The sequence below is a fragment of the Lynx rufus genome, unplaced genomic scaffold (assembly GCF_022079265.1).
Source record: "Lynx rufus isolate CCGP_SWC_20201006 ecotype Redwood Valley unplaced genomic scaffold, mLynRuf1.p SCAF_3, whole genome shotgun sequence".
In the NCBI taxonomy this organism is placed as follows: domain Eukaryota; kingdom Metazoa; phylum Chordata; class Mammalia; order Carnivora; family Felidae; genus Lynx; species Lynx rufus.
In genome coordinates, this window is record NW_025814845.1 from 195,810,576 (window position 1) to 195,835,639 (window position 25,064).

At 54.6% G+C, this 25,064-nt stretch overlaps 3 protein-coding genes across 3 annotated transcripts; all 3 read left to right on the forward strand.

Annotated features, from left to right (window-relative positions):
* The first annotated feature begins 815 nt into the window (after nt 1-815).
* On the forward strand, nt 816-3,661 carry LOC124521260 (putative protein FAM90A23P). The gene is made up of 4 exons (XM_047092352.1): nt 816-857; nt 1,343-1,542; nt 1,952-2,060; nt 2,720-3,661. Exons 1-4 carry the CDS (start codon nt 816-818, stop codon nt 3,659-3,661), a joined length of 1,293 nt encoding a protein of 430 aa, XP_046948308.1.
* Nucleotides 3,662-6,972: 3,311 nt separating this feature from the next.
* LOC124520776 (ubiquitin carboxyl-terminal hydrolase 17-like protein 6) lies at nt 6,973-8,580 on the forward strand. Its single transcript, XM_047091847.1, has one exon. It carries the CDS (start codon nt 6,973-6,975, stop codon nt 8,578-8,580), a length of 1,608 nt encoding a protein of 535 aa, XP_046947803.1.
* Nucleotides 8,581-20,976: 12,396 nt separating this feature from the next.
* Nucleotides 20,977-23,822, forward strand: LOC124521261 (putative protein FAM90A23P). The gene is made up of 4 exons (XM_047092353.1): nt 20,977-21,018; nt 21,504-21,703; nt 22,113-22,221; nt 22,881-23,822. Exons 1-4 carry the CDS (start codon nt 20,977-20,979, stop codon nt 23,820-23,822), a joined length of 1,293 nt encoding a protein of 430 aa, XP_046948309.1.
* Nucleotides 23,823-25,064: the final 1,242 nt, after the last annotated feature.

Sequence of the window (25,064 nt, forward strand, 5' to 3'; positions counted from 1 at the left end):
GTCTGACTGGTGTGAGGGCGTGTGGGAGCAGTGACAGCATCCTGCTCCATGTCGCCGTGGGGCCTCAGAGCCTAAGGAATTTTCTTGTTCACCCGAATTTCACGGCAAATGCTCATTTGCCACGGCTGACACGTGAGTTCAGCGTGGGGGCCCCGTAAAGGCCACGTGAAAGAAAAGGGTTCATTCAGGTCCTGCGTGGGGAAGCTTCCAGTCGAGTCGAGCAGAAACGAAACGTTTTCCTTGACTTTGTCTCTGAGGGTGGTTTCTCTGGGGGTCAAGTAGGAGAGGTACATTCTGGAGAGGCAAGCATCCTTCTCTTTGCACATGCAACCCTGGGTGCCACAGGGAGTATCGCCGTAGCGTGGATTGCGGTGTCCATGGGGGTCGGGACCTTGTGTGTGGTTTTCCTTCCGGAGGGCGCTGGGAGAGACTTCCCGAAAGTCTCTCCGGTGAGTCACGCAAGACCACCTCCACGGCCTTGCCTGAGGGTGCCGTCCTGCGGGTGGGTCCACGGGAGAGCGCGTAGAACATGCAGGAGGGAGAGGTCCCACCTCCCAGGTGAGGACCGTGTTTGACCTGGTGGGCGTGACGCCCCCTCCTCATGCCCGCTGGGGGAGAAAGGTTCATGAAGGAGTCGTTGTGTCTGTGGGAATGACTCTCCTTTTCCCATTGCCTCAGGAAGTCCAGAAACCCATCTTCGAGCAAGGCTGACTTGACCCTCCAAGGAGAGGGGGCAGATGGCGGGTGGTCACACCCAGCACGCACCTTCCAGACCCTTGAAAGCCCCAAACGGGAAGAGGCAACGGAGAGCACCCATGGCGCCCAGGGTTCCCAGGCTAGAGGACGAGGATCCTCGGGTAAGTGGAGCCCTGGAGGCGTGGCGAACCAGTGGGCGGGTTGGAGGGGCTGGGTCGGGTGGGGGTGGGGGAGCCATGCCTCTGAAGCCGGGGATCGCACACGACGAGGGAATGAAGACTCTGTGTCTGGAAGTCGGTCGTCCTTTCCTAGCCCACGGTGGCCTGCCTTGGCATCTCAGCAGCCTGCCCATTGGGATAAGCTCCCTCGGCCGTAGGGTCACGTCCAGCCTGGTGTCTGTCCCATCGTGGCGTGGGGCTCATTCTACGCGGCCCGAGACCTGCAATCCCAACTCCCGGTCTGTCCCTCACAGAGGCTCGGGTAGAATCCTAGGAACTTCCATCTCCTGGCACCTCCCGAGCCGTCCACGATGTGCCCTGGCCCACCCACACCAGTCCTCTGCTCCCCGAGTGTGTCCTTGTCATGACCTTTGCAGTTGGACTGTCATTGGTGCTGATTCACTGAGCCCCTCCTCCTTGGTCCGCAGCTCAAGTGTAAGGACTGCGGAGCCTTTGGGCACAACGCATCCAGCACCAGGTGCCCCATGAAGCGCTGGGACGGGTGCCTCGCCCCCCAGGCCTTTGTCCCCAGGAAGCCGAAGGAGAATGTGGAACCACGCCAGCAGCAGGACCGGCACAAGCCCGGGCCCCTCAACCAGGCTGCGAGGGACATGGACGAGGGACAAAGGTGAGGATGCGGCCGGCTCCGGCCTGCCCGTGGCCTGGCAGCTCAGGTCGCTGTGTCTCTGTACCCGGACACTGGGTGCTGTGTCGTCTTCAGACACACACAGGGGTGGGGGAGGCAGAGAAAGGAGCTCCCCGCCCCCCAGACGACCTCACGAGCCTATTGAGCTGCTCTGGGGGAGTCCCCGAGGCTGTGTGTCCTGCGGTAGGGAGACAGGGGGAGGCGGCAGGTGACAGGCAGTGGCGCACACGGCTCTCAACGCAAGGACGTCTTGGGCCAACCTGGACGGCTCGCTGGAGTGGGAGCCAGGAGGGCAGATGAAGAAAGGAGATCTTGCCCAAGCCCCATCGCTCGCTCCCCAGGTGAAGACACGAAATGCCGCTCCTTCACCTTCCCGTTCTTGGTCGTGCAGGCGAGAAGCCCAGCAGAGGAAGGCGCTGCTGCAGAGATTCCCCAGGATAGGCCCTGGAAGGCAGCAGCGAGCCTGGAGGGACTCCACAGAATGCTGTGACTATGTGAGGGTGAGTGTCCCCCGTCCCTGCTCTCGTTCTCTCCTGGGGACGGGGATGTGACGGGCTTCCCGGCCCTCCTGGCTGAGGAAGGGGGTCCACCCCGATTCTCCACATTGGGATTTCCGTGCGGGTCCTTTCCAGCCACGTTTGCTGGGTGTCCATGATCCGGCAGGATTCCTTGCATGTGTGCTAACCGGGTGCCGGGTGGGCGTGCCAACATAATTTCGGGACGCTGTGCCCACACCTAGGCCTCTTGGGAGGCACAGGCATCTTTCCCTGGTGACACATACACCCGCCCCATTGGCCATCCAAACTCAGTAGCCCCCCCGCCCCCCGCCCCCCGCCCCCCGCCGCGAACCTCCACCTGCAGGACGCCTGTCCTTTCCCTGGAAGCCTGAATGGACGTGCTTGTCCACTTCGGGAGGCAGGCACGATGCACAACCTTTGTGGTCCGTCGCTCCCGTGGAATCAAAGCATCAAGGGGCTAGTGCCCAGTGTTTCTTCCCAATCGACGCTGAGCTGGAGGCCCTTGTCCTCTGTCAGTACACTCCTTTCCCGTCTCTCCCGGTTGTTTGCGTTTCTGTTTCTTTGCTGTGCTTGTCGTGCATGTGTCCTTGGTGGGCAGGAAGGACTGATGGCCGTTGTCTGTGTGTTGTGTGTTCCCACAGCATCCGCACAGGCCGATGCCCGTGTACACCACCAAGAGGGTGTCCGTGCTGGCGCCGTACGTCCCGGCGGAGCCTCCTAGCGGGACGCCTGACACGACACAGCTGTCCCCGTCGGCTGCTCCTCTCGGGAGACCTGCGGCGAGCACCTTCCCGCCTGCTGGCCGACAGGATGCCCAGCAAGTGGGGACCCCAGCCCCGCCTGCCCCGCCTGCCCCGGCACACCAACGCTCTGCCCGGGATCCAGGCCTCGGTGTCCAGCTGAGACAACACCGGCCCCGATGTGCCTCCCTGGAAGCTTCCAGGGCTGTCTCCAAGGCGCATGGCATTGGCCACGCCCAGGCACCAGCCAAGCGTCCTGAGGTGAGCCCTGATCCTCCTCCAACCCGTTTGGCTCCGAGTCCCCAGCCCCACATCCAGACACCAGGCAAGAGATGGGCCCCGCTCCCCGACGACCCTTGCCAGAACCCCCGAAAGAAACCATGTTACAGCCCCTTCCAGCCACCCCACAAGAGCACAGGGAGCACCCATGTGGGGCTGCGCCAGAGTCTGTGTCGTCCAGCAAGGAGAAGTGCATGTGGTCCCACGGGGGCAGCCCAGCTGGCCAAGAAGACACCTGCCTCGGTGCACAGCAGGGGCCTCCAGCCTGCACGCCCCCAACCTCACCTGGACACTCTCCAGGCGTGCACCTTGCCCCCGTGCCCGCCCTGTCCGCAGGCACCCGGCCAGCCCCTGCGAATGGTCTTCAGCCGCCTGGACAAAGGCGGCTGGAGCTCCAGGTTCATAGCAGCTCCCTGTCTGCCACCTCCCGAGAGGCCAGTCCCCGCTGGCCAGGGCCCGCCCGTCACACACCAGTCTGAGGGAGGCTGTGTGCCTGTCTCCCGGAGCATCCTCCACGATGACCTGCAGCTTTCCTCGTCCTCGGAGGAGAGCGACCGGGAGTGAGACACCTCGTGTCCTCGGACACTCGTCCTCTGGCTCTTGTGACCCCGAGCAGGTGACTGCGGAGCGGCGGGCAAGGCAGGGCCGTGACCTATTTTTGCTAAAGCAGCAATTCCCCCAAAGACCTGCAAGGACAAAAACTTGCCTCCACACCGTGTTTGGTGTCCTGCTTCGGGCGGGGAGTGGGTTGAGCGCCCACGTGCAGACGCTCATGGTGCACTTTTCCTTTATGCATCTACACCTTCTGGTTCACCTGCTCCGTCTCAATCAACAAGGTCTCGTTTCTTTCGTTTCAATAGATTCTATGAGAAGTCCAGCGCCAGGAGAGCAAGAGGTCGTCCACTCGAATGTAAAGTTAAGGATCTGTGAAATGAATGTGTAGTGGGTTTAGAATGTCTGAATTTGGGGACGCCAGAGGAATGATTCCAGTCTGGGCTGGGCAAGTGGAGGCAATCTTTTGTTTTAGAACAGTTCACTGATATCATTTTTCTGCAGATCGTATCGGGGAATATTTTACATGCTGTCTGCATTTTTGTTTTTCCCTGATAGTGCAACGTTGTGTGTAGTGTTACCACAGCTAATAAAGTTTGCTCAGACACGACCGAATGTGCATGGTTTTCTTTTTCGTGTGTACACTGTAGTTTCCCGTCACTTAGAGTAGAATCCTGCATTTGTTCCCAAGTGCACTTGGGACTTGGATCCTCACCTAGTGGAGGACAACTAAGTATTCAGAAGCAGCAAAGAAACACGGGTTAGCCTCTCTTCCCCTTTCAAGATAAAGTGTCTCCAAGTGTCCTGGGAACAAGACAATGCTAGAGGTGAATTCAAAATCGAGGAGGGTCGGGATGCCTGGGTGGCTCCGTCAGAGAAGTGTCTGACCTGGAGGCGGCGACTCACGTCATGATCTCAGGGTTGGGGAGAGTGAACTTTGAGTTTCCCTCCCTCCTCGGGATTGCCTCTCTCCTTTTCTCTCTAACCCTCCCCCACATTCTCTCTCCCTCCCTCCGTCCCTCTCTCTCTCTCTCTCTGTATCTCTCTCTGTCTGTCTCTCTCTGTCTGCCAACATAAAAACCCATGAACTGAAAGAACATGTGCGTGGGAAATCAATCAGCATTAGGGGCTGCTGTCCACATGTCTCTCAAAGGCACTTTCATTCACAAGTCACATCAAGGAGGGTGGCATAGAAGAGATACAAGGGAAAGGATGAGAAAGACATTCCACAGATAGATACTAGAGAGGGGAAGGAGACACGAGAGTTAGGAGATAGACACATAGAGTGATGAGCGATTGATGAGAGAGGACAGAGAATTAGGTGGTCAAAGGGTTCTTTGGAAGCAATTCTGCAGGCCTCTTTGCCCACGTGGCAGGTGGCCGGGGCTGAGGCGACAGAAGCAAGGGGGTGTTCGTGGAGTCTGAAGACGGGCGGGCTCCAGACCCGGGGAGAATGGACTTGTCGGGGCCAGGCACTCAGACAGGAGCAGGTGTCTCGTCTTGGGACAGGGGTCAGCTTTTTGCTCCAGGAAGGTCTGGAATGGACTGGCTCAAGTCACTACGTTCAATAGGGCAACTTGCTTTGCTCAGACCAGTCACGTGAGAGTTCCTAGCAGCTAACACCGTCCAGTGAAAACACAACCGGTTTTCTAGGAGGAGATGACAACCAAAGGGAGAGATGATTCCTTGCAGAAACAGGTCCAAACTTGGCGCCTGCCAACGGATATTTGAAGAACAGGGAAAGGTGTGCTTGTGCCCTGGCCTGGCTCGCCCCCCTCCTCTGCCCACTCTCTGGTAGATTCTCCTTGGGGTGTGGTCCTGAGAGTGGCAGGCGCCAGGCTGGCCCGGTGGAGCACGGCCTGGACGTGAGGCCGGGCCAACTGAGGGCGGAGAGCATTGGGATGAGGTGTGGGCATGGGTGTGGCAGGGGTAAGGATGCTGCGGGTAAGGGTGGGGCCGTGGTCCGGTCCCATGCAGTGAGGCCAGGCAGAGGCTGACGGAAGCCGTGGGTGGGGCTGGCGGGCACCAGGCAGGGAGAGGGCCGTGTCTTGAGGCTGTGGTCACAAGAGTCTGAAGACTCCTTTTGTGCATCCCATTGGGTGTCCTCCTTGGCCCCTTGCCCCTTTCCTTCCCCTCACCTGAGGGAGACACCTCACGTGCTCGCAGCCTTTTCCTCCCACTCGGTGACCCCGAGGAGGTGACTGTTTCATTGAGGATCCTCTCTCCCTCTCTCTCTGTCTCTCCCTGGCTTGTCCACATGAGCGCTCTCTCTCGCTCTCTGCCTCTCTCTGTCTCTCTCTGTCTCTCTCTGTCTCTCTCAAAATAAATCAATTAACATGTTAAAAGTGAAAAACAAACAAACATTAGAGAAGAAATCACAATGTCGGCAGACCTGGTCAGTTCTGAAATCTGGTCTAGAGATACTGACACATTAAAGCCACGGTTTCCACGAGGGGACATCGGTCCATGCATGTCTAAATTCCAATGTCAAACCGTCTATAAACGTCACAAATCCACAACAAACATGTCCTGAACCACGGGAACCTATACCTACCTTGCTATGTGATTTGCTAGTAATACCAGTGACAATTTGGCAAATGATGGGTTTAGGATTTGTTCTCCTATTGGGAAGGGAGCTACAAAATGAAGAAAGCATTTACAAAGCCCGAAACCAGGCAAAGGATATTTCTTGGGACAATTTCTCGGCCACCCCTTGGGAGACAGACATGTTGCAAAGGACCTTCATGATAGTTGTATACACAGATCCCATGGAGACAGTTCAGGAGTGTTAGAATCAAATCCATGGACAGTAATCATTCCAGAATAATTTGCTGGTGTCACGTACATTCTGGCTGACGGAGAGGAGGTGCTCCTACATGATACCAGAGCTCAATTGGTGCAATGATCTCCATAGCCTAAAAAATTCATGGCCGTCATTCCTCGACACTTTGTGTTATCTAAGAGCAAAGTGGATACTCAAAAAAGGATTCCCTCTAGGTTGGAAATGCTCAAGTCCGTGTGTCCAGAGAGGGAGCAATGGAAATGAGGGAGGTGGAGAAAGTGGTGAAACGTGTGTGTGTGTGCCTCTTGAGGAGGGAGGGGCAGGAGGAAGGCTGGGCTGAGTCGTCTGTCTGCAGAAGAGTGACCACACCCTAAGACCCTTCATCCAACTGCAGCTGGTAGCTGATTGGATGACGTGGTCCTAGTCAGGTGGGTGGGGCGAGCTTTACGAGGGCTGAGGAGAGGGCCACAGCCATCATTCTGAGACTGGCCTCCTGAGAGAAGCATCGCTCTGCAACGTGAGGCTCCACGTTTCAGGAGACATGGAGACGCCCTCTTCCCACTGCCGAGAGGAGACTCAGTTCCATGTCTTTCCAAACCTCAAACCTAGCGGATCAAATACGGGTGGTGCTGAAGGCCACGGAGGACCCACTCTGCCTGAGAAGCCGGCACCGTCATCGCACACACCCTGCGACCTGCCTAACGGTTGGGCTCCCACGTCGACAGGTCTGCCCCCCGCAGAGAAACCTGTGAGTTGGAGGAGACCTTCTGCGGTTGGGGCTGGCCTGCAGAACCTGGGGAACACGTGCTATGTGAATGCGGCCCTGCAGTGTCTGACCTACACACCACCCCTCGCCAGCTACATGCTGTCCCAGGAGCACTCGCGAAGCTGTGGGAGGCAGCCATTCTGCGTGCTGTGTGCTCTGCAGGCTCACGTGACCCGGGCCCTCTGCCGTCCGGGAGACGTGATCCGGCCTCCGCCAAAACTGCTCGCGGCCTTCCACACACACAGGCAGGAGGATGCCCATGAGTTTCTGATGTTCACTCTGGATGCTATGCAGCAAGCGTGTTTGCGTGAGGACAAGGCTTCAGAGCCTCAGGCTCAGGACGCCACCCTCATCCGGCAAATCTTTGGGGGGTACTGGAGGTCTCAAATCCAGTGTCTCCACTGCCAGGGTGTCTCCAGCACTTTGGACCCTTACCTGGACATTAGCCTGGACATCAGGGCAGCTCAGAGTGTGAGCCAAGCTTTGCAACACTTGGTGAAGCCCGAACAGTTGGATGGTGAAAATGCCTATCGCTGTAGTACTTGTCTCGACAAGGTACCTGCTTCCAAGACGTTGACTTTGCACACTTGCTCCAAGGTCCTGATGCTGGTATTGAAACGATTCTGCCATGTCACGGGCAGCAAACTGGCTAAGGAAGTGCAATATCCTGAGCGCCTTGACATGCGACGCTACGTGTCTGGGCAGAACGGGGGGTCGCTGACTTATGTGCTCTATGCCGTGCTGGTGCACGCGGGCTGGAATTGTCACAGCGGACATTACTTCTGTTACATCAAAGCTGGGAACGGCCAGTGGTACAAGATGGATGATGCGAAGGTGACCGCCAGTGACGCGACGTCTGCCCTGAGCCAACACGCCTATGTCCTCTTTTACGTCCAGAAGAGTGAATCGGAAAGAGACCGTGCGAGTGAGCCAGGTGCTGGGGAATCCACATCCCTCCAGGCTGACCACGCAGGCACGGCTGCGGCCCAAGGGGGGCCTGAAACCGACCCCAACATCGAGGTGCCACAATTGGAGGATCACGGGGAAGAGACACCACTGCCAGCAATCACGTTAGACCAGTGGAGATTGCTCCAAGAAAGCCACCGTCCCAAGTCTGAACTCAACCTCAGGAAACTAGAATTTGCTCTTCCCCCCGACGCAGTCCTAATTCACCAGTCCAAATACAGAGACGAGATGGGAAAGGATCACCGTGAACCAAATATCCACCGGCTCAACAGTTCAGCCAGGGACATCCCACCTCAGAGGGCAATGGCCATTAACCAAGTCCCTTGTCTCACCGGCAGAGCCAGAGCTACCAAGAGGAAGAACAAGAAGGGACAGAGGTCTCAGGAAGCAGTCCAGGGATCCCACTACAGGCTTTGAGATACATGCCTGCCCACGTGCACACTCACTACTCACTCACTCACTCACTCACTCACAGTCCCTTGTAGGCCACGTTTTGTGTGTTGTAGGTGGGTGTGATCGGGACATGCGGAGGGACCATGAATCTGGCTGTATTCGTGGGGTATGGCGTTCCAGTTGACCTGGAGAATCCTGAGCTTTAAGGCTGGCTGGCTGCAATGATGTTACTGGAGAGGTGTGGATTATGCTGGGTATTTGGAAGGCTTCTCCCCTCCGTCAGCACCAAGGATCATCGGGCACTCTCAGAGCCTGAAAGGGTCAGAGGAAGTGGCCAATGAGGCATGAAGGTGGAAACAAGGCAGAGCACCGGGAGTCCTTGTGAAAATGCCTGGGACTCACGGTCCCATCATCCCATTCCCTACTCTCTGTGTATTGGTAAAGGACATGTGCCCAAACATGTGCGTGTGGGGACTCTCGGTGATATCCAAACATGCACCGGCAGGGGAAGGAGTTTGAAACAATCTCAGTGCTTCCACACGGAGGAGTGGCAAATGACCAGGAAACTGGAAGAACTCTAGCTCTACGTGGGAGCAGACAGCCTTTTCAGGAATGTCTTGTGTCGGAAGGAGAGGAGCAGAAGGAAACACTAATTCATAACTGTGCAAAGTGTTTCCTCGTATACATAATATATTTTGTAAAGTCTCCACATGTTCATGTGAACGTTGGCTAATTGCCTGGCAATGGCAAGGAGCAACTAAATGCTTATGTCTCTGGAGACGGGTGGGTGGAGCCTTCCTGGCCCATGTTCATTAGATGAGGTTCCCTGAACAATCCCCCTCCCATGAGGCTGCAGAGCAAATGGGGGAAAGGAACCTTCTTCCACCTCTTCTTGCTGAGCCACCAAGCAGCTCTACCTTGTTCCGCAGAGTTGACCACCATCCCCCCATCGGACAGTCTCCTCCACAAGGGAGGAGGCTCAGGGATTTCTGCTCAGTTGCATTGCAATCTTGGTCCTCGGTTGTACACCTCAGAAAATCAGTCTCACGTGGACACCGAGGCAACAATGTGGTATTTCAGGTCAGGGTATGGATGGATGCTCTCAGTCACACCTGTATTTCTTAGGAGCGAGACTCACTAAATACACCGTTGAATGGGAGTTAGTGCATGATCCTTCAATTCCCCCTAGGGGAGGGGGGCCATATAGGAGATCTCTGGTCGTTTGCCAATGGCACTGACAGGGTAAAGCCTGTTGTTGCTGTTGTTGTGGTGGTGGTGGTGGTGGTGGTTTACAGTCTGCATTAAACATACACATCACACGTAGTGGGAACTCATGTCAGTATGTGAATTTTGTACAGGAAATCATATTGAATTCTGGGTGTTCAAATATCATAGCCGATAGAGGAAAAACACTTTTTCTTAATCTACTTTTAAAATTTATTGGTCTGTTGTTTTCATGTTTTAAACATGAAGTAAAATGTTTAAATAAACAGAGAGGGACACACACACAGAACAGAGACAGAGTGTGAGCATGGGAGGGGGAGAGAGTGAGAGACACAGAACCCAAAGCAGCTCCAGGCTCTGAGCTGTCAGCACAGAGCCCAACGTGGAGCTCAACCCCACGAACCATGAGATCCTGACCTGAGCTGAGGTTGGACACTCAACCGACTGAGGCACCCAGTCCCCCCTCCACTTTCCAAATTTAAATCAAATTGAGTTAACAGTGAGTGTAGTCTTGGTTTCAGGGGTGGAATGTAGGGCTTCGTCCCTTACATGAAACACCCACTGCTAACCCCCACAGGGGCCCTCCATAACGCCCGTTGCAAATGGAGCCCACCCACTCCTCCCCTCTAGCAACCCTCACTTTCTTCTCTACACTGAAGGGTTCTCCTGGGGCACGTGGGTGTCTCAGCCGGTTCGGACTCTCATTCAGTCAGCTCATGATCTCAGGGTTTGAGACTTCAAGCCCCGTGTCCGGCGCTCTGATGACAGCTCAGAGCCTGGAGCCTGCTCTGGATTCTGTGTGCATGCCTCTCTCCGCCACTCCCCTGGTCATGCGCTCTCTCGCTCTCTCTCTCTCTCTCTCTCTCTCTCAGATAAAGAGAAAACAAAATTTTTTGAAGAGTCTCCTATGGCTTGCCTCCCGCTGTGAGTTTATCTCATGTTATTTATTCTTCGCTTGCCCTAGGTTCTTCTGTTTTGTTTTTCATTCCACAGATGAGTGATGACATGGCACTTTCGCAGTGAAAGAGTTCGACAGGGCTAGCTGGATGTTAGCGCTCAAAAGACATGCACACGTGACATCTATCTTTCCTGTGGATTTGATTCTAAAGTGGGCAGAATCGTGGGTAAAATGCAAACAGTGTATGTGCAACTGAGCCACCAAGGGAAAAGCCACAGAAAATAACCACGCTAGGTCATCCTGTAGAAATTTTGGGATCCAACTTTCTCTTCCTGGATTAAAACCTGTATATCACTCACACACACACACACACACACACACACGCACACACGGACAATATTTGATCTGGATCTCAAGACGGCCTCCATAAGCATCCAGTCAGCTCCCCAGATGCCTATGACCAGCTCTTCCTGGGTGGCCGTGTGTCACGTGTTCCACCCACACATGATGAAGTCCACACCCCTGGCTCTGCAATCCGTGGGGGAGGTCACAAGAGGGAGTCTTGCCACACTGCTCTCTGTCCAGCAGGGGGCGCCGCTGGCCAGCACGGGCATTGCCTAGACTCCCAGGAGGACCTGGCATTGGGCACTTGCTCAGGCTGGCAGGTCGGAGTCTCCGTGCCTCGCACTGCAGCCTGAGCATTTCGTGGGGCATCAAGGCGACCATGAACAATTACAGAAGGTCTGGTGGGTCTAGGATTCCCTCCTTGTGACTTAACTTTGGCCGTGCCGGACCCTGGACTCTGAGCTACAATTGACAACCTTGAGCTGCTCGGGCCACTGGTGACGATCTATTTTCCAGACATTCCAGGAACTTCTCTTTCAAAACATAAATCCAGTTAAGTCAAGACATTCAATTTTAAAAACTGTTGACAATGAGCAAAGAAGATTGCATAGGGGAAAACCAGGAGGTGGCCTCACGTGCGGTGATGTGGGAGCAATCACGGCAATAGGAACAGCGTTATTTGGTCTCGCCAAATCCAGCCAGCCTAATCTGGATTTGTCACGGAAAGCTTAATTCAGAGCTGTCACCCTGCAATTCGTAAGCGTATTCATGACGATCCAGAAAAGGCAGTGTGGGGGGAGGGGCCAAGATGGCAGAAGAGCATGGAAGTTTTTTTTGCGTCTTGCATCCATAAAATGCAGCCACATCAACACAAAAGCATCCTGCACACCTCGAAAACTGATCTGAGGATTCACGCCACAGGTTGCCCAACCTGAACCCCAGAACTCAGTGGGGACGCGGCGCAGAGAGGTGAACTGGGGAAGAGAGAAGCCACAGAGGGCAGGGAGCTGTTTTTGCCTGCAGAGAGAGGACGGAGGAGACAGGGGCAGAATATGGGGAAAGCAATCCCCTCGCCCTCCCCTCCCCCCGCCAAAAGCAGCTGGGGAGAAAGTGGAAATGTGGAAAGAGCCACAGGCACTGAACCAAAACGAGAGGAAGGAGGAAGGAGCGGGTTTAAATTCCATGAAGACGGTACAAACAGGGGGAGGGCAGAGTGCGAAACTCCGCATCTGATACCTGGCGGTGCTCTGGTCGGAAGGGCGAATCCCCGAGAGCAGAGTGAAGACTGGGGGTGTGGAGGAGGGGTGTCTGGAACCACACGGAGAAAAGCGGTTCCCCTGCTGCGAGGACACGAGGTCGAGTCTGTGTGGCCACCCCAGCCGACCCCAGAGGTGCCAGCAGACCCCGGACAACAGCCACATTCGCTGGTGCTGGAACAAGGTCGTTAAGGGGGAAGCCCGGTACCAGAAGTGTGTGGTGATTCTCCGTAATCCTCGAAACGCTGCTGCTCCACCATCGCGTGAACGTTCTCGGGCGCAGGCTGGCACCCAGCCGCAGTCTCTGGGCATCGGCAGCGGCACGGTGTTGCCAACGTTCCTGGGTGCGGCCGGCACCCGGCCACTGCTCGCTGAGACCCTGACGCAGAGGATCTGAGCAGGTCTCAGCCTGCTCAGGCCCTCAGAAGTGAGGGGTCGGGAAACACAGCCGCCTGGGAGGTAAATCCCAGGAGGGAGGTGTCTCCTGGCAACCTGACGGCTGGGCCACGGACAGTGTCAAAGCGGCGAGTGGACAGAAGCCGGAGACAAAGGACGGGGGTAGGATTGCTGATCGCAGACAGCCGAGTTCAGATACTACAGACTGGGCACCTGAGCGACGCCGAGGTCTCCGCTCCCGCGCATGCGCATATGCACCTCCAAGCGCCCCAGCAATCCGCGCTTGTAGGCTAGCTGCGCCATCTAGTGGAGAACACAGCCGTGACACTTAGCACCGCCCAACTGGGCCAACCTGGCTCTTCAGGAACCCAAGCGTCTCCGCCACTTGGTAGTGTATGGACTCCAAAGTGCCTCATCCTTTGACTTCTAGGGGACAACAATGTAACTTCAATCTGTATTTCAGTCTGTTCGCGGGTCCATCTCTTTTCTTTTCTTTTCCATTTCTTTTCTGTTTCATGAAGACAGAAAGAGAAAAAATATGTTGTTATTTCCCATGGTTTAAAATAATTTCCTTGAACTTTTTTCGACTATATTCGTTTAATTTTTTGTAAATGTGTCCAATTCTATTTGAATTCCCTCATTTCATTTTATCCTATTTCACTGTATTCTTTTTTCCAAATGTTCAAACGGTTTCCTTTTTTTATGTGCTTTCCCTTTTTCCTCTAATCTTTCAAGCCCATTTCAACAACCAGACCAAAACTCACCTAGGATCTAGCATCATTTGTGTGATTTGTGTGTGTGTGTGAGTGTGTTGTTTCTCATTTTTAAGTTTTGAATTCTTTTATCTTATTCATTCCTTTCCTTCCTCCAAAATGACGAAGCCAAGGGATTCACCCCAACAGAAAGAGCAGGAAGAAAGGACAGCCAGGCCCTTAACCAACACAGATACGAGCGGAACGTTTGAACCAGAATTTAGAATCACGATGATAAAAATGCCAGCTGGGGTCGAAAGTAGATGAGAATGCCTTTCTGTGGGGATAAAAGAAGTAAAAGCTAGCCAGGATGCAATAGACAATGCTAAAAGCGAGCTGCGATCTGGAACAGATGCCACAGCGGCAAGGATGATAAGGCCGAGCAGGGAACCAGCGATAGAGGGGACAAAGCAATGGAGAATAACGAAGCAGAAGGAAAGAGGGAGACTAAAGCAAAAGAGCAGGGTTTAAGAATTTGGGAACTCAGCGACTCATTGAAAAGGAATCACATCACAATCATAGGGGTCCCAGAAGACGAAGAGAGAGAGACAAGGGGGTAGAAGGGTTATGTGAGCACATCACAGCAGAAAACTTTCCTAACCTGGGAAAGACACACAAAATCCAGGAAGCACAGAAGACTCCCATTAGATTCAACAACGTCCAACCATCCACAAGGCAGAGCCTAGTCGACTTCACAAAATACTCAGGCGAGGAAAGAATCATGAAAGCAGCAAAGGAAACAAAAGTCCTTCCCCTACAAGGGACGACTGACCACATTTGCAGCAGACCTATCCACAGAAACCTGGCAGCCCAGAAATGAGTGGCAGGATATATTCATCGCACTGAATCCTGAAAGGATGCGGCCAAAACGTATTTGTCCAGCAAAGCTGTCATTCCAAATAGAAGTAGAGACGGAAAGTTTCCCAAGCAAAAATTAAAGGAGTTCCTGACCACTCAACCAGCCCTGCAAGACATTTGAAGGCAGACTCTCCCAGGGGGCAAAGGACTTAAAGGAAAAAACAGACCACAGGCAGAAAACACTGGCAAGGATCGGCGAACACCCCCAGAAACTCCAACTCTACAAGCAACACAATGGCAATAACTTCATACCGTTCAGTACTCACTCGAAACGTCAATGGACTCAATGCTCCAATCGAAACACATAGGGGAACAGAATGGGTGAGAAAAGAAGGTCATCCATACGCTGCTTACAAGGGACCCACTTTAGATCTAAAGACGCCTTCAGATTGAAAGCAAGGGGATGGAACACCATCTCTCATGCTCATGGTTGACAAAAGAAAGCAGGAGTAGCCATACTCATATCGGACAATCTAGACTTTAAAATAAAGACTCTAACGAGACACGTAGAAGGGCGTTATATCATAATCATTGGGTCTGTCCACCAAGAAGACCTCACGATTGTGAACATTTATGCACCAAACGGGGTGCGCCCAAATACATACATCAAGTCATCACACACATAAAGACACTCATTGAGAATGATGCCATACTAGGAGGGAACCTCAACACCCCACTTACAGCAACGGACAGCTCACCTAAACCGACACTCAACAAGGAAGCAATGGTTTTGAATGACACACTGGACCAGATGGACTTGACAGATATAGTCAGAACATTTCATCCTAAAGCAGGCAAATAGACCTTCTTCTCCAGTGCACACGGAACATCCTCCACAATAGATCACATACTGGGACACAAATCAGCCCTCAACAGGGACAAAAAGATCGAGATCATATCGTGCATATTCTCAGACCACAATGCTATGAAACTCGAAATCACGACAAGAAACAAGGTGGCCGTGGAACAAATACTTGGAGACTAAAGAACACCCTACTTAAGAGTGAATGGGCTAACCGAGAAGTTAAAGAGGAAATTAAACAGTCCACGGAAGCCAAGGAAAACGGTAACACCACAGGCCAAAAGCTCTGGGACGCAGCAAAGGGGGTCATTCGAGGGAAGTCTATAGCAATCCAGGCCTTCCGAAAGAAAGAAGAAACGGCTCAGAGACACAATCTAACCGTTCACCTTAAAGAGTTGGAAAAAGAACAGCAAAGAAAACCCCAAACCAGCAGAGACAGGATATAATGCAGATTAGAGCGGAAATCAATGCTATGGAAACCAAAAAAACAAAACACAAACACAAAAACAAGTACGAAAAGAAAACAAACAGCAACAACACCAGAACGGATCCATGAAACCAGAGCTGATTCGTTGAAAGAATTCACAAAACTGATCAATCCCTAGCCAGTTTGCTCAAAAAGAGAAAGGAAAGGACCCGAATAAAGGAAATCAAGAACGAAACAGGAGAGACCACAACCAACACAGCAGAAATACAAACAGTACTACGAGAACGTTGTGAGCAATTATACACCAATAAAATGGGCAATCTGGGAGAAATGGACAAATCCCAAGAAACGTATAAACTACCCAAACTGAAACAGGAAGAAAGAAAATTTGAACAGACCAAAACAAGTAAAGAAAATGAATTAGGAGTCAAAACTCTCCCCCTCCCCCCACCCCCACGAAAAGGAGAATACAGAGTCCAGGGCCACATGGCTTTCCAGGGGAATTCTCCCAAACGTTTAGAGAAGAGTTCACATCTATTCCCTTGAAGCTGCTCCAAAAGAGAGAAACGGAAGGAAAACTTCCAAGCTCTTTCTACGGAGCCAGCGTTTCCTTGATTCCAAATCGAGACAGAGACCCCACGACAAAGGAGAACGATGGACCCATTTCCCTGATGAACATGGATGCGAAACTCCTCAACGAGTTATTAGCCGATCGGATCCAACAATATATCCAAAAAACGATTCGCCACGACCAGCTGGGATCTCTACCTGGGATGCAGATCTGGTTCAATATGCACAAAACAGTCAATGTGATTCATCACATCTAAGAAAAGAAAGGACAAGAACCACACGATCCTCTCAATCGATGCGGAGAAAGCATGGGACAAAATACAACATCCTATCTTGACACAAACCCTCAAGGACGTGGGGCTAGAAGGATCATAGAAGTCATATGCGAAAGACCCAACGCGAGTATCATCCCCCATGGGGAAAACCTGAGAGCTTTCTCCCTAAGGACAGGGACCACACAGGGAGGTCCACTCTTGCCACTGTTATTCACCATCGCATTGGAAGCCTTAGCCTCAGCCATCAGACAACACAAAGGACTCAAAGGCCTCCAAATGGGCCGGGAGAGGTCAAACGTTCCCTCTTGGCGGATGACATGATACTCTGTATGGAAAACCCAAAAGATTCCACCAAAAACTGCTAGAACTGATCCATGACTTCAGCAAAGTTGCAGGATGTGAAATCAACGCACAGAAACGGGCTGCATTCCCATACGCCAATGACGAAGCAACAGGAAGAAAAATCAAGCATCGGTCCCATTGACAATTGCACCCAAAATCACAAAATACCTACGAATGAATGTAACCAAAGAGATGAAAAATCGATACACTGAAAACTACATGAAATTTTAGAAGACAGAAAACACAATGGAAAAATATTCCACGCTCCTGGTTGGGAGGACGAAATATGGGTAAAATGTCACTACCACCCAAAGCAATCTACATACTCAAAGCAACACCTATCCAAAGAACACCAGCCCTCCTCACAGAGCTGGGACAGACAATACTAGAATTTGTATGGACCCAGAAAAGGCCCTGAAGAGCCAAAGCTCTGTTGAAAAAGAAAGGAAAGCTGGATGCATCACAATCGCAGACGTCGAGCTGTAATTACACAGCTGTAATCATCAAGACAGTATGGTACTGGCACAAAAACGGACACTCAGCTCAAGAGAACAGAAACGCACCCACCCACAAATGGATGGCCAACTATTCCTTGACAAAGCAGGAAAGAATATCCAATGGAATAAAGCCAGTCTCTTCAACAAGTGGTGCTGGGAAAACTGGACAGCGACATGCGGAAAAAGGAACCCGCACCACTTTCTTACACCGTACACATAAAGAAACTCAAAAGGGAGGAACGTCCTAAGCGTAAGACAGGAAGCCATCAAAACCCTCGAGGAGAAAGCAGGCAAAAGCCTCTGTGATCTGGGCCACAGCAACTTCTTACTCAACACGTCTCCGTCTCCGGAGGCAAGGGAAACAAAAGGAAAAACGACCTATTGAGAACTCACCAAAAGAAAACTCTTCTGCACCGTGAAGGAAACAGATCAGCTACACTAACAAATCAGCTAAATCATCAATGGTAGAAGATATTTGCGAGCGACACATCGGAGAAAGGCTCCGTATACAAATCGATAAAGAACTGATCACACTCAACAGCCAAAAACCAAGGAATCCAGTGAAGAAATGGGCAAAAGTCATGAATAGACACTTCTCCAAGAAGACATCCAGATGGTCGACTGACACATGAAAAAATGCTCAACCTCACTCATCATCAGGGAAATCCGTCTCCAGATCGCAATGAGCTACCACTTCACACGTGTCATAATGGCTAACATTAACAACTCAGGCAACAACCGATGTTGGCGAGGGTGCGGAGCAACAGGATCTCTCTTGCACTGCTGGTGGGAAGGCAAACTGGCGCCGCCACTCTGGAAAACAGTATGGAGGTTCCTCAAAACATTGAAAGCGCAGCGACCCTATGAGCCAGCGATTGCACGCCTAGGTATTTATCCAAGGGATATGGGTGTGCTGTCTCGAAGGGGCACCTGCACGCAAACGCCCCCAAAAGCTTCTAGCAGCACTCCCAACGATAGCCAAAGTGTGGAAAGAGCCCGAATGGCCATAGATGCATGGAATGGAAAAAGAAGAGGTGGCACATATATATACAGTGGAACATTACGCGGCGATCGAAAGGAAAGACAGGGTGCCATTCGCAACGATGTGGCTAGAAGTAGAGGGTATTCTCCTCAGCGAAATTAGTCAGAGAAAGACAACTAGCATATGGCTTCACTCATATGAAGGCTCTAAGGTGCAAAACAGATGAGCATCAGGGAAGGGAAGGAAAAATACTATAAAAACAGGGAGGGGTACAAAACCAAGCAGGGAGGGGGCCAAGGGATATTTGAAGAACAGGGAAAGGTGTGCTTGTGCCCTGGCCTCGCTCGCCCCCTCCACCGCCCACTATCTGGGGGATTCTCCCTGGGGAGTGGTCCCGAGAGTGGCCGGCGCCAGGCTGGCCCCGTGGAGCCACGGCCTGGAAGCGAGGCCAAGCCAACGGAGGTTTGAGAGCATTGGGAAAAGGGTGTGGGCATGGGTGTGGCAGGGGTAAGGATGCTGCGTGTAAGGGGGTGGGGCCGTAGTATGGTGCCATGGAGTGAGGAGGCCAGGCAGAGGCTGAAGGAAGTGGTAGGCGGGGCTGGAGGGCACCAGGTTGGGGGAGGGCCATGCCTTGAGGGCAGTGGACAGAGGCCACAGGAGCAGCCTCCCGGAGAAGATAGGAAAGGCCAAATGAAAAGCGCACAACACGCCCAACACAGGCCAATGTTCAAGGAGGGAAACCATCCAGGGTGCCGACGGCACTGCCGATGCAGGCCCTCCACCTCGGCCAGTGGGGCCGCTAGCTTTCGCACTGCTGTGGGAGAAAGGCGCTCGCTCGCCTGACACTCAGGAATGCCCCGCCGATGGGGTTGCACCCTGTCCCTTGGGTCTGGCCCTTCAGGATCCCAAAGACATCTCCCTGACACAGTGTCCGTGGCTGAGGCCAGCCAGGCCAGGCCAGGAGAAGTGGTGGCAGTCACACCTACATGCCCCAATGGCAGCAAAAGCTAAACAGAACGTCCGAGTTGATGGGCAGAAACAAAGAGCCCCAAACGAGGGGCGTCGGCCACAGGGAGCCCCCTGCGTCAACACAGGGACTTGTCAGCAACAGCGACTTGGGTCACGAGACCAAGTGCCAAGGCAGCTAGTTCCCAGGGGACACGGGACACAGGATCCCATTGCTCCGAAGGTCCCAGCGAGCGCAGTCACCGCCCTAGAGACAGAAAGGGGGACGGGGAGGGCAGGGCAGGGTGTGGAGTGAAGGGACACTGCAAATAGGTCATGGACACACCGCTCCTGTTGGGAAAGGGAGAAGCTTGGACACGGAGGACGCCGAGGGGGCCCCCAACCACAGGAACGTACGTGAGGCCAGGGGCCCCGCAAGCTTCCCTGGAGACCCACGAGAAACACCAGTTTACGAATGCAACAGGCACGCACACACGAGTCTCTTTGTCCAAGGGTGAAGATGTGTTCTGAGACGTCTATCTCCACATACATGCATACCAGTTACTACGGCAAGCAATCGCTAAACCTCCAGGATTCGTTCCTAGTGTGGAGACGTGACGAGCACCAAGGGGACGGGCTGCATGGGATTAAAGTGCCCGAGAGGTCACGTGACCTTGGGCGGGTCTAAGAGTCCGGCAAGGAAGGAAGTGTCCCTCACTGACCGTCCCTCGGGCACGCCGAGGGCACGCCTGAGTCTCCTCCACCGCAGTCCGCCTGCCACCCGCCGCTCCGGACGTCTCCTGACACACAGGAGGAGCACATTGGCGTTTCAGGTGCGTTGGGACGATCTGGGGCTCCCACGAGCTGGCACAGAAGTGGGCCAGGGAGGAAATGGAGGTGGTGATGCGCCTCGACTCACCAGGTGAAGGACGCTTTAGTGTTGAGGACTATTGTGAGAACAGAGACTGAGGAAAGGCGTGGCTCTCGGTGTTCCCGAGCACATGAGGTTCTGCTTCCAGAGGAACCGAACCCCAGAGTCTGACTGGTGTGAGGGCGTGTGGGAGCAGTGACAGCATCCTGCTCCATGTCGCCGTGGGGCCTCAGAGCCTAAGGAATTTTCTTGTTCACCCGAATTTCACAGCAAATGCTCATTTGCCACGGCTGACACGTGAGTTCAGCGTGGGGGCCCCGTAAAGGCCACGTGAAAGAAAAGGGTTCATTCAGGTCCTGCGTGGGGAAGCTTCCAGTCGAGTCGAGCAGAAACGAAACGTTTTCCTTGACTTTGTCTCTGAGGGTGGTTTCTCTGGGGGTCAAGTAGGAGAGGTACATTCTGGAGAGGCAAGCATCCTTCTCTTTGCACATGCAACCCTGGGTGCCACAGGGAGTATCGCCGTAGCGTGGATTGCGGTGTCCATGGGGGTCGGGACCTTGTGTGTGGTTTTCCTTCCGGAGGGCGCTGGGAGAGACTTCCCGAAAGTCTCTCCGGTGAGTCACGCAAGACCACCTCCACGGCCTTGCCTGAGGGTGCCGTCCTGCGGGTGGGTCCACGGGAGAGCGCGTAGAACATGCAGGAGGGAGAGGTCCCACCTCCCAGGTGAGGACCGTGTTTGACCTGGTGGGCGTGACGCCCCCTCCTCATGCCCGCTGGGGGAGAAAGGTTCATGAAGGAGTCGTTGTGTCTGTGGGAATGACTCTCCTTTTCCCATTGCCTCAGGAAGTCCAGAAACCCATCTTCGAGCAAGGCTGACTTGACCCTCCAAGGAGAGGGGGCAGATGGCGGGTGGTCACACCCAGCACGCACCTTCCAGACCCTTGAAAGCCCCAAACGGGAAGAGGCAACGGAGAGCACCCATGGCGCCCAGGGTTCCCAGGCTAGAGGACGAGGATCCTCGGGTAAGTGGAGCCCTGGAGGCGTGGCGAACCAGTGGGCGGGTTGGAGGGGCTGGGTCGGGTGGGGGTGGGGGAGCCATGCCTCTGAAGCCGGGGATCGCACACGACGAGGGAATGAAGACTCTGTGTCTGGAAGTCGGTCGTCCTTTCCTAGCCCACGGTGGCCTGCCTTGGCATCTCAGCAGCCTGCCCATTGGGATAAGCTCCCTCGGCCGTAGGGTCACGTCCAGCCTGGTGTCTGTCCCATCGTGGCGTGGGGCTCATTCTACGCGGCCCGAGACCTGCAATCCCAACTCCCGGTCCGTCCCTCACAGAGGCTCGGGTAGAATCCTAGGAACTTCCATCTCCTGGCACCTCCCGAGCCGTCCACGATGTGCCCTGGCCCACCCACACCAGTCCTCTGCTCCCCGAGTGTGTCCTTGTCATGACCTTTGCAGTTGGACTGTCATTGGTGCTGATTCACTGAGCCCCTCCTCCTTGGTCCGCAGCTCAAGTGTAAGGACTGCGGAGCCTTTGGGCACAACGCATCCAGCACCAGGTGCCCCATGAAGCGCTGGGACGGGTGCCTCGCCCCCCAGGCCTTTGTCCCCAGGAAGCCGAAGGAGAATGTGGAACCACGCCAGCAGCAGGACCGGCACAAGCCCGGGCCCCTCAACCAGGCTGCGAGGGACATGGACGAGGGACAAAGGTGAGGATGCGGCCGGCTCCGGCCTGCCCGTGGCCTGGCAGCTCAGGTCGCTGTGTCTCTGTACCCGGACACTGGGTGCTGTGTCGTCTTCAGACACACACAGGGGTGGGGGAGGCAGAGAAAGGAGCTCCCCGCCCCCCAGGGGACGTCACGAGCCTATTGAGCTGCTCTGGGGGAGTCCCCGAGGCTGTGTGTCCTGCGGTAGGGAGACAGGGGGAGGCGGCAGGTGACAGGCAGTGGCGCACACGGCTCTCAACGCAAGGACGTCTTGGGCCAACCTGGACGGCTCGCTGGAGTGGGAGCCAGGAGGGCAGATGAAGAAAGGAGATCTTGCCCAAGCCCCATCGCTCGCTCCCCAGGTGAAGACACGAAATGCCGCTCCTTCACCTTCCCGTTCTTGGTCGTGCAGGCGAGAAGCCCAGCAGAGGAAGGCGCTGCTGCAGAGATTCCCCAGGATAGGCCCTGGAAGGCAGCAGCGAGCCTGGAGGGACTCCACAGAATGCTGTGACTATGTGAGGGTGAGTGTCCCCCGTCCCTGCTCTCGTTCTCTCCTGGGGACGGGGATGTGACGGGCTTCCCGGCCCTCCTGGCTGAGGAAGGGGGTCCACCCCGATTCTCCACATTGGGATTTCCGTGCGGGTCCTTTCCAGCCACGTTTGCTGGGTGTCCATGATCCGGCAGGATTCCTTGCATGTGTGCTAACCGGGTGCCGGGTGGGCGTGCCAACATAATTTCGGGACGCTGTGCCCACACCTAGGCCTCTTGGGAGGCACAGGCATCTTTCCCTGGTGACACATACACCCGCCCCATTGGCCATCCAAACTCAGTAGCCCCCCCGCCCCCCGCCCCCCGCCCCCCGCCGCGAACCTCCACCTGCAGGACGCCTGTCCTTTCCCTGGAAGCCTGAATGGACGTGCTTGTCCACTTCGGGAGGCAGGCACGATGCACAACCTTTGTGGTCCGTCGCTCCCGTGGAATCAAAGCATCAAGGGGCTAGTGCCCAGTGTTTCTTCCCAATCGACGCTGAGCTGGAGGCCCTTGTCCTCTGTCAGTACACTCCTTTCCCGTCTCTCCCGGTTGTTTGCGTTTCTGTTTCTTTGCTGTGCTTGTCGTGCATGTGTCCTTGGTGGGCAGGAAGGACTGATGGCCGTTGTCTGTGTGTTGTGTGTTCCCACAGCATCCGCACAGGCCGATGCCCGTGTACACCACCAAGAGGGTGTCCGTGCTGGCGCCGTACGTCCCGGCGGAGCCTCCTAGCGGGACGCCTGACACGACACAGCTGTCCCCGTCGGCTGCTCCTCTCGGGAGACCTGCGGCGAGCACCTTCCCGCCTGCTGGCCGACAGGATGCCCAGCAAGTGGGGACCCCAGCCCCGCCTGCCCCGCCTGCCCCGGCACACCAACGCTCTGCCCGGGATCCAGGCCTCGGTGTCCAGCTGAGACAACACCGGCCCCGATGTGCCTCCCTGGAAGCTTCCAGGGCTGTCTCCAAGGCGCATGGCATTGGCCACGCCCAGGCACCAGCCAAGCGTCCTGAGGTGAGCCCTGATCCTCCTCCAACCCGTTTGGCTCCGAGTCCCCAGCCCCACATCCAGACACCAGGCAAGAGATGGGCCCCGCTCCCCGACGACCCTTGCCAGAACCCCCGAAAGAAACCATGTTACAGCCCCTTCCAGCCACCCCACAAGAGCACAGGGAGCACCCATGTGGGGCTGCGCCAGAGTCTGTGTCGTCCAGCAAGGAGAAGTGCATGTGGTCCCACGGGGGCAGCCCAGCTGGCCAAGAAGACACCTGCCTCGGTGCACAGCAGGGGCCTCCAGCCTGCACGCCCCCAACCTCACCTGGACACTCTCCAGGCGTGCACCTTGCCCCCGTGCCCGCCCTGTCCGCAGGCACCCGGCCAGCCCCTGCGAATGGTCTTCAGCCGCCTGGACAAAGGCGGCTGGAGCTCCAGGTTCATAGCAGCTCCCTGTCTGCCACCTCCCGAGAGGCCAGTCCCCGCTGGCCAGGGCCCGCCCGTCACACACCAGTCTGAGGGAGGCTGTGTGCCTGTCTCCCGGAGCATCCTCCACGATGACCTGCAGCTTTCCTCGTCCTCGGAGGAGAGCGACCGGGAGTGAGACACCTCGTGTCCTCGGACACTCGTCCTCTGGCTCTTGTGACCCCGAGCAGGTGACTGCGGAGCGGCGGGCAAGGCAGGGCCGTGACCTATTTTTGCTAAAGCAGCAATTCCCCCAAAGACCTGCAAGGACAAAAACTTGCCTCCACACCGTGTTTGGTGTCCTGCTTCGGGCGGGGAGTGGGTTGAGCGCCCACGTGCAGACGCTCATGGTGCACTTTTCCTTTATGCATCTACACCTTCTGGTTCACCTGCTCCGTCTCAATCAACAAGGTCTCGTTTCTTTCGTTTCAATAGATTCTATGAGAAGTCCAGCGCCAGGAGAGCAAGAGGTCGTCCACTCGAATGTAAAGTTAAGGATCTGTGAAATGAATGTGTAGTGGGTTTAGAATGTCTGAATTTGGGGACGCCAGAGGAATGATTCCAGTCTGGGCTGGGCAAGTGGAGGCAATCTTTTGTTTTAGAACAGTTCACTGATATCATTTTTCTGCAGATCGTATCGGGGAATATTTTACATGCTGTCTGCATTTTTGTTTTTCCCTGATAGTGCAACGTTGTGTGTAGTGTTACCACAGCTAATAAAGTTTGCTCAGACACGACCGAATGTGCATGGTTTTCTTTTTCGTGTGTACACTGTAGTTTCCCGTCACTTAGAGTAGAATCCTGCATTTGTTCCCAAGTGCACTTGGGACTTGGATCCTCACCTAGTGGAGGACAACTAAGTATTCAGAAGCAGCAAAGAAACACGGGTTAGCCTCTCTTCCCCTTTCAAGATAAAGTGTCTCCAAGTGTCCTGGGAACAAGACAATGCTAGAGGTGAATTCAAAATCGAGGAGGGTCGGGATGCCTGGGTGGCTCCGTCAGAGAAGTGTCTGACCTGGAGGCGGCGACTCACGTCATGATCTCAGGGTTGGGGAGAGTGAACTTTGAGTTTCCCTCCCTCCTCGGGATTGCCTCTCTCCTTTTCTCTCTAACCCTCCCCCACATTCTCTCTCCCTCCCTCCGTCCCTCTCTCTCTCTCTCTCTGTCTCTCTCTCTGTCTGTCTCTCTCTGTCTGCCAACATAAAAACCCATGAACTGAAAGAACATGTGCGTGGGAAATCAATCAGCATTAGGGGCTGCTGTCCACATGTCTCTCAAAGGCACTTTCATTCACAAGTCACATCAAGGAGGGTGGCATAGAAGAGATACAAGGGAAAGGATGAGAAAGACATTCCACAGATAGATACTAGAGAGGGGAAGG

Coding starts and splice junctions, on each gene's coding strand:
- LOC124520776 (XM_047091847.1), top strand. CDS start 6,973: ATGGAGACGCCCTCTTCCCACTGCCGAGAGGAGACTCAGTTCCATGTC.
- LOC124521260 (XM_047092352.1), top strand. CDS start 816: ATGGCGCCCAGGGTTCCCAGGCTAGAGGACGAGGATCCTCGG. Junction 1,543..1,951: donor GACATGGACGAGGGACAAAG/GTGAGGATGCGG, acceptor TTGGTCGTGCAG/GCGAGAAGCCCAGCAGAGGA. Junction 2,061..2,719: donor AATGCTGTGACTATGTGAGG/GTGAGTGTCCCC, acceptor GTGTTCCCACAG/CATCCGCACAGGCCGATGCC.
- LOC124521261 (XM_047092353.1), top strand. CDS start 20,977: ATGGCGCCCAGGGTTCCCAGGCTAGAGGACGAGGATCCTCGG. Junction 21,704..22,112: donor GACATGGACGAGGGACAAAG/GTGAGGATGCGG, acceptor TTGGTCGTGCAG/GCGAGAAGCCCAGCAGAGGA. Junction 22,222..22,880: donor AATGCTGTGACTATGTGAGG/GTGAGTGTCCCC, acceptor GTGTTCCCACAG/CATCCGCACAGGCCGATGCC.